At 40.7% G+C, this 8,615-nt stretch overlaps 1 protein-coding gene across 1 annotated transcript in view; it reads left to right on the top strand.

The window, feature by feature from the left end:
* The window catches only part of bmp3 (bone morphogenetic protein 3), an 11,601-nt gene extending 3,732 nt beyond the window's left edge, over positions 1-7,869 (top strand). The window contains exons 2-3 of the mRNA XM_037680153.1: positions 1,078-1,991; positions 7,092-7,869. Coding sequence (XP_037536081.1) covers positions 1,078-1,991; positions 7,092-7,283 — 1,106 coding nt within the window. The 3' untranslated portion in view covers positions 7,284-7,869. The remainder of the gene's footprint in view (positions 1-1,077; positions 1,992-7,091) is intronic.
* The last annotated feature ends 746 nt before the right edge of the window (positions 7,870-8,615 follow it).

The raw sequence follows: 8,615 nt of genomic DNA, 5'->3' as shown, positions 1-8,615 counted from the left end.
ACACACATTCACAGACCACTCTACTACACACACATTCATACAGCACTCTACTACACACATTCATACAGCAATCTACTACACACAAATTCATACATCACTCTACTACACACACATTCATACATCACTCTACTACACACACATTCACAGACCACTCTACTACACACACATTCATACAGCACTCTACTACACACACATTTATACAGCACTCTACTACACACACATCTATACAGCACTCTACTACACACACATTTATACAGCACTCTACTACACACACATCTATACAGCACTCTACTAGATCTCTACAAAGAATAATCAGAACTTTAGATCATTCAAACGCTGATGGGACACACATTGGAAGCAATGAGGAGTTCCATGTTTTGCCCAGGGACATTTCATCATGGTACTGCTGGTGGAATTGAACCCCCAACTCTCCCATTGGAGGACGGCCGCTCTAACCACTCAGCTACAGCTGCCCCAAGGTGGAAAGAAACCCAAAACATATGAATCAAGTCAGACAGTTTAAAGGCGACACTACCAAATAGACATGGATAGAAAATATATGTTTTAAGAACGTAATTAAACATTGTCTCTTTCATTATTTGGGCATTTAACAAATAAAAATAGTTTTAAAATTCTAACTGACCTAAAACAGGAAAGATTTGATGTTGGGGTGGAAAAAAAAAAACAAAAAAAACTTTTTGTCTTTTTTAGTGTATGTAAACATCTGGATTCAGCTGTGGATCATGAAACTAATAACTTTTCTTAAAATAATTTGTATAATTTAAATAATAGTTATAGTTGTGTCTTCATGATATTTTTTTTATTTCTGTTTGCACCTCTTTCTTGAGCTTCACTCAGTCACAGTTACTTTTCTCCAACCAGCTTACTCCAGCAGTAATGTGTAAAAAAACAGCTTCGTTTTTCTCACGAGTCTTGAAATAAACGAGTCTGGACGCTGCTCAAAGCATCTTGACGGGTTTTTATGTACAAGTTTTCTAAATGGATTAAATAAATCATAACAAACAGGAGTGACTGTCGGCCGTTCTCTCTGTAAACACTTTGACTTTTTCTACGCAGGAACCATCAACAAGAAGGAGCTGCAGGTTTTTAACCTCACCTCCCTCACCAAGTCCGAAGATGTTCTGTCAGCCACCCTTCATTATTACATCGGGGACCTTCAGAACCGGACCCAGAGCTGCTCCGGGCCCAAAAGCTGCCCCCACCACGGCCCCCGGAGACAAAGCCAGGTCCACATGGTCATCTGGAGCTTTGCTTCTGTGGACAACAAGATGAGGAGTCTCGGACAGTTCCGGATCAACGTGTCCACCCTCCACAGAGACTTCATATCGTGGCAGTGGAAGGACATAACCCGAGTGGTCAACCAGGCCAAGCACCACGACGAGCTGCTCATCGGGATAGACGTCGCCTCGCAGGGGCCCCGGCCCTGGAAGGAGCTCCTGTCGGACCGTTCGCCCTACATCCTGGTTTACGCCAACGACTCCGCCATCTCGGAACCCGAAAGCGTAGTGGCCACTCTCCAGAGACACCACTCGGTGGGAGGCGAAGTCCCGCACGGCCTCCATAAACTACGAGAGCGTAACCGCACTGAGGGAGGACACCTGCAGCCCCGACACAAGCGCTCCGTCAACGTCCTTCTCCCCCTGCAGAACAATGAGCTGCCTGGACCCGAGTACCCCTACGAGACAACTGCGTGGGGCGAGGCTGGCCCGTATGAGCCGCTAGAACCCAAGCAGCCCCGCCGGCCGCGGAAAAAGACACGCAAGAATCAGCGCCAGCGGATGCCTCTGCTGCAGTTTGACGAGCAGACGATTAAAAAGGCCCGGAAGAAGCAGTGGAACGAGCCCAGGAACTGCGCTCGACGGTACCTGAAGGTGGACTTTGCGGACATCGGATGGAGCGAATGGATTATATCGCCCAAGTCGTTCGATGCCTTCTACTGCTCAGGCTCCTGCCAGTTCCCCATGCCCAAGGTGAGACTCAGAGCTTCGCACGACAGTCACTTTCATTACAAAACAGCTTAATGTTGTGAAAAGTGCAAACAGCTAAAAGATTACACAGCTGCCACAAAAAGTCAGCAAACTGACACATCTGCATCACATCTTCTGCCAAACTGCAGTGGGAACGCTGAATGATGGTTAGCATCTGTAAAAACAGCCGAGGCTAAGATAAAACTATCAGAAGACAAGCTCAAATTAGCAAGACAAAAGCTAAAACCTGTAGACACCCAGTAGAATAAATCAAAACCAGCTAAAGCTGAAACAACCAGAACAGTAGCTTAAAGCTAAAACAATAGAAGCTAATTGTTCTTTTGGCTGCTTCCTTCTTCAGTGGATCAAACTTCAGAGGAAAAATTTGGCTACTTTTTTATGCCAACCCCTCTTCCTGAGGCAACACGGACTCGAACCTGCAGCCTTAGAACTGGCCACGGTGCTGACCACCAAGCTGTAGCAGCCCAGGAGGCTAAATTAGGAAAGCAGTGCATTACCAAAATTGTATACAGTACAAGCAAAACAGCAGCTAAAAGCTAAGGCTAGCAGATCAGCAGCATAAAAACCTAAAAGCAAAACTAAAACTAAAAGCTAAAAATGAAGCATCATGAAGTATATTTTCAAGAGTTTCAAGTTTATTTTAAGATTTTGTAGAGATCATTTATAAAAAATGTAAACAGAATTAAATAATTCATAAAGTACAAATGTTCCAAATATCAAAAGTTAAAACGTCCCAAACAAACTGAACATTTTAAAATCTGAAGTAGCTAAAGACAAACTGAAGTATCAAATCCAACAAAGTTCAGTCAGGTCATTTGGACGGTTTCTTTTTTGTTGGGACGATTCATCCTTCATCCAAAGGACTTCATCAGTCCAAGGAGCCACAAACAAACTCAGTCCCACAAGCAGCGCACTCACATAGTGGACCAACCAGTTTGCTGATGATATGATGTTTTCTGACCAAGACTGATGAAGTCCTTTGGATGAAAGACAAAATGTCTCAAAAAAAAGAAAGACATCGTTCAGATGACCTGACTTAACTTTGTTGGATTTTTAAAAATTTTTTTTTACCTGGATTACTCAGCATGAAGTTTGATGTTTTGAACCACTTTTGCTATGGCTGCCTCAGAGGAGTCGACGGGGGAGAGGTTGGACTACAGAAAACATATTATTACCAGCAAACTGGTTGGTCCATTATGGGAGTGTGCTGCCTGTGGGACTCAGTTTGTTTGTGGCTCCTCGGCCTGACGAAGTCCTTTGGATGAAGGATGAAACGTCTCGACAACAACAACAACAAAAAAACATCCAGAGGACCTGACTGAACTTTGTTGGACAAACTGAAGTAGTTGAATCTAAAACTTGTAGAAGAAACTGTAATTTTTAAAAAAGTGTTTAAGGCCTTCGAGTGCAGACGTCTGACAGCAGCTGATCCAAATCAACCTGCAGGACTCGTCTGAGCGACTGGACCGAGGAACTGAACCACGAGAGAGGCTGTTTCAGACTGAGCAGCGATCAGTCGGTTTTAGCTGATGCTGCTGGTGCGCTGAAGAGGCTGAAATACATATCACTACCACTGTGTGACATAAGACGCTGTAGGTGCCTTATATTAGAGATTAGGTGATGATAAGGGATGATAATCTTGAACAACAGCTTTAATCTGCAGCTGTCAGAAGTACCTGAGGATCTTAGAAGGTCGAAGCATCAAGTCTGCATTAATAAAAGTCAAGTCCTAATCCACGGAACAGACGATCTGAACAAACTGACGTTAGAAAATTACGTTTATGTAAAAACGCAGCATGAGTGACTTCACTGAAACAGCTGTTAAAAGAAGCCAAATAAAAACGTAAGCTAAAATGAAGAAAGCTAAACTACATATAAAATTAGCAAAATTGTGGCTGAAAGCTGAGACAAGCCAAACCAAAGCTAAAAATAAATAAAGAGCAATGAAACGGTAGCAGCAAAATCATGACAAAAAGTAAAATTTGCAGGACAGCAGCTAAAAGCTAAAACTAGCAACGCAGATGTAAAAGCTAAACTGATCAAAACTAAAAGCTAAAATCAGCAGAGCAGTTTCTAAAAGCTCAAATTAGCAAAAATAAAACTTTAAGGTAAAATTAACTTTACAGTAGGTAAAAGAGAAAATTAGCAAATCAGCTAAAACTACAAATTGAAGCAAATACACTAAATTAGATTTTAAAGTTTTTTTTAAAGTATCTGTAGAGATAATTCATTTTAATAAAAATACATTTAAAAAAGTTACAAAACGCAAAAGTCGTAGCTATAATGTCCTAAACCAGCTGAATGTTTTGATAAATAAGGTTCAAGGTTATTTATTGTCGTTTGCATCACATGTGGTACATGAGGTGGAACAAAATTGTGTACACATGGCCCCAGTTACACCCCAAAATAGCAAAATAAATGAATAAAGTATTAAAAAAAGAAACGGTATACAAGGCTCTAAGATGTACGCTAAACATTATTAATGTAAAATACGACGCATTAAACTGCAGCCTGATAATAAATGGTTAAAACAGCTAAAACCATGCTGAACTAATTTGTGTAAAAACTCGAAACGGCACAAACGCTGACTCGGCATAAAGCTCGGAGCAGGTGTCAGACCTCAGCTGAAGCTCGTTCAGATCCTTGGGGTGGGGGGGGGTTTAGCTGCTGCAGATTCAGTTTTTACACGTTTAGCTGAGCGAACAAACGAGCAGCAGAGCTTCGGCTCCTGGTGACGAGATAACATCGCAGGTATTTCAAACACGGCCGGAATGCTCCAGCTCCGTTTCTTTAATTGGACGGATCCAACTCGCTGGTCTTTGGAGTAATTAGTCCCAGAAGGTTCGGGGCCTTCGGGCCAACGGGCCAACGGGTCCCCCTCCTGCAGGGCTTCTGCATGGTCACACGAGCCCGCCACGCTTTGTCAGAGCAGGAGTTAGAAGCTGCTCTGCAGAAACATTATTTATTTTTAACGTGTTAAAGCAGCATCCAACATCTGATGGAACAAAGTTAGACTTGATTCCTCCAACGTTTTCTGATCTGCACCACCGTTTGTATAAATCAGGACGTGTCAGGTTTAGGCATAAAAAAGACACGGGCAATATATGACCTGAGGGCCGAAAGTGGTCCTCAGACAACTTCCATCTGGCCCCCAGTATCCTTAAATGAAAAACACCTTTTAAATAAGTTGATGAAAATCTGCATTTCATCATAGAAACGTGCGTCTAAACTAAACATGATGGACAAACACGTTGAAGGTCTTTGGATTCAGATGCTTTTTGTGTGAACGCTTATGAAGCATTCACACTTTTGTGTCACACATTATCCTTCCATACATTTGTTGGCATCTTTCTTGTTCCACAGTTTTCATCTACTTCAACAAATCATAAATCAAAATGTTCAGCTCCTTCAGGACAATCCTGCTATGACTTTTGGTATTAGTGAAACTTTGGGTTTTTGAAATATTTAGCCTTTTCTGCCATTTTTTTCCTCATATGAACTGAGCCCATTTTACATCCTTCAAATCTTTTACAACCTTTTACTGCTCCTTTCACATTTTGTTCTGCTTCAGCTTCTTTCAGCTTCCTTCTGTAAAGTTAAACATTTTTTCAGCTTTTTTCAGCTAATTGCAGCCGTTTTTCAGCTGTTTTGTGGTCCTTTCAGATTTTTTTCTGTTAACTGCAACATTTTTGTGCTTCTTCTAACTTCTTTCTGCTAATTTCAGCTTCTTATGCTCCTTTCAGCTTATTTTTTTGCTAGTTTCAATTACTATTTAGCTCTTTTGATGCTAATTTTAGCTGTTTCAGCTAATTCCACATTCTTTAAAGCTAATTTCAGGTCATTCCACTTCCTTCTGGTAGTTTTTCTGCTAATTTAAGCTTGTTCTTCAATTTCAGCTACATTTCAGCATGTTTTTTTGTTTTTTTTTTGCTAATTTCAGCTGTTTTTCAGCAAGTCCTTCAGCAATAAGCATTCACACTGCATTTTTGCAGGAAATGTAATTTCTCTATTTTTCTTTAAGGTTGTTGTGTTTCAAGAACAAGAGTGAATAATAAATACTTACAAAAGCCAACATATAACTTTTTTCATATTTAAGCTAACAAATGTGAGCTAACAAATGTAAGCTAACAAATGTGAGCTAACAAATGTGTTGTCACAAGAGACAGTTTACAGAAATTGTTGAGACATTTTTTTTATCCAACATGCTACGACAAGACAAACTAGAAAAAGTTGCAGAATATTTGTCTTGAAAAAAGTTGTTCTTGCATAAATGTCTCGATGAAGGTGAAAATGGGCCGATGTGCAGAAAAAGAGCATTTTAGCAAAACTTCGGCTAAGTTTATGGTTTGCCCCTGTTTCCAGCTGCTTCGGCTGTTTCTGTAGGCAAACAAACCATCGCTTAATGTGAGAACGTCAGAGTGAGAAAAATATAAGTTTCTTTCTTTGTTTTTAGTTTGGTCTTCCTGACTTAAGTTTGCAGTCATTCACTTCAAATTAAGATGATAAAAATTTATCATAGAACGAAAAATATTTGATCCTTTTTAGTCAAATCTTCTCAGGACACATTCCAAGGTGATCCGTTAGTGCTTGTTGTGTCTGGAAGATGACTCTCAGCGACTACCACTCTCTGTATAACTGACTGGGTTATCACTTTTATTGTGTTTGATTTGCTGCAGCAGCCATCTTGGCTGAGGTTAACTCCGAGTGTTCTTCAGCTGCAGATGTTCAGCCATTAACAGTAACAATAATAATAATAATATTGTTGTTTTTATTTATTTGTTTTTTATGAATGCTGACCAGAAAAATGAGAATGTTTTCTACGACTGCATCTAAAAAACTTCCATCCATCATCTTTACTCGCTCCTTCCTTGCCGAGTCACGGGGGTCACTGGTGTCCATAGCCAGCAGTCATTGTACGAGAGACGGGGGACACCTGGACATGTCTCCTGTCCATCACAGGACTTTAAAAAAAAACATTACAAGACATTATTTTTTTGAGTGATTAATTTTTCAGAAAATGTGAAAATGACTTTAAGTTTATAAATGTGACAACAAAACATTTGCTTTTGTTTTTTTCTTCAGGCTCTGAAACCGTCTAACCACGCCACCATCCAGAGCATCGTCCGGGCCGTGGGCGTCGTCCCGGGCATCCCCGAGCCGTGCTGCGTCCCCGAGAAGATGTCCTCCCTCAGCATCCTCTTCTTCGACGAGGACAAGAACGTGGTGCTGAAAGTGTACCCCAACATGACGGTGGACTCCTGCGCCTGCCGGTAGTTTCTCCTCCCCTCTGTTCAGACGGACCTCACGTCAAACAATAAACTGTCTCTCCTGGTCCTCACAAACTGAACACCTGTCTGCGCTGGAGGAGAGCGCCTCCTGTTGGTCCAGGTGAGGAGGGGGTGGAGGGAACTGTCAATCAAATCCTCACCTCAGCATCAGCACCGCTCGTTGGTTTATCCTTTGGGTTTTAATGAGAATGAGGCAAAACAGAGACAAGAACTCAACCGAGCTGATGCCTCTGACGGGCGGGGGCGTTTCATTTATACCACACAGTTTCACCCCCCCAGGGGTTCCTGTTCATTCTGTAGTATTTATGTACCGCCACTGTTATCCTCTGTAGGAACAGACATTTATCGTTCTCGCCTCGGCTGCAGCGGCTCCAGGAAGAACAGATCGCCGCTCCTCATGTTTCTTTCTTTGTGTTTGTTTTGCAGAAGCGTACGCGACAGCTGTTAAATTAAAATCTAAAGCTTTTTCATTTTACTTCACAAAGAGCAAACTTTAAGAAAACACACATCAGAAGAATATGACAGGACAAGATGCCAAGTTACATTTAGATTTTTTTAGTGACTCCTTAGACCTGACACAAATTTATACAAAGATATAAAAATGCTAATTACAGGAGGCTGAAGGAATTTGTTCAAGTTGTTATATTCTGATGTCATTCTTACAGAGTAACCATTATTACAAATAACCTTTAAAAAGTGCCTTAATGAACATCTCATCATTTCTCAGTTTCTCCTCTGACGTTTTCAGTTTGCTGTTCAGCCGTAGTTCACCTTTAGAGACAGATTTAATCATATTTGGACCAAAAGTTGCACCAGGAGTATCATAAAAATGACAAATCTTCACTATATTCATCACTTAAATAAACCGAGTGCAGGTAATGATGATATAAAACCAGGTTTGGGTCCATTTTTAAGAGAAGTTGAGCTTGTTTTAGTTTGTTGGAGCCAGAAAGGTTTACAAGGCTGCCCCTAGTGGTCATTTTTAGTACTGCGCATTTAAAAATAAATAATTCACAATAATCATGAGTAAAATATTAGCACATCATGTAAATGTGCCAATTCTATCCATGCACATTCATGTGTGCTGTTTCTGGCACATTGGCATTGCAAAGTAAAATAATAACATGATAATAATAATATAAGAACAAAAACTACCAACATGAGCAATATAATTAGATGATCTTAATTAAAAATATTAACGATAATCTAAAATGTTTGATTTCATTCAACTGTTTCAGCTGAAAACTACAAGGAGGGAATGATCAGAACGGATCAGAGTTTCTTTAGAACGGATCAGAGTTTCTTTAGAACGGATCAG

This window comes from Nematolebias whitei, chromosome 8 (genome assembly GCF_014905685.2).
Source record: "Nematolebias whitei isolate Nwh7 chromosome 8, NemWhi1, whole genome shotgun sequence".
NCBI classification, from domain to species: domain Eukaryota; kingdom Metazoa; phylum Chordata; class Actinopteri; order Cyprinodontiformes; family Rivulidae; genus Nematolebias; species Nematolebias whitei.
The sequence above is the reverse complement of the archived record's forward strand: the minus strand, read 5'-3'. Positions and strand labels throughout refer to the sequence as shown.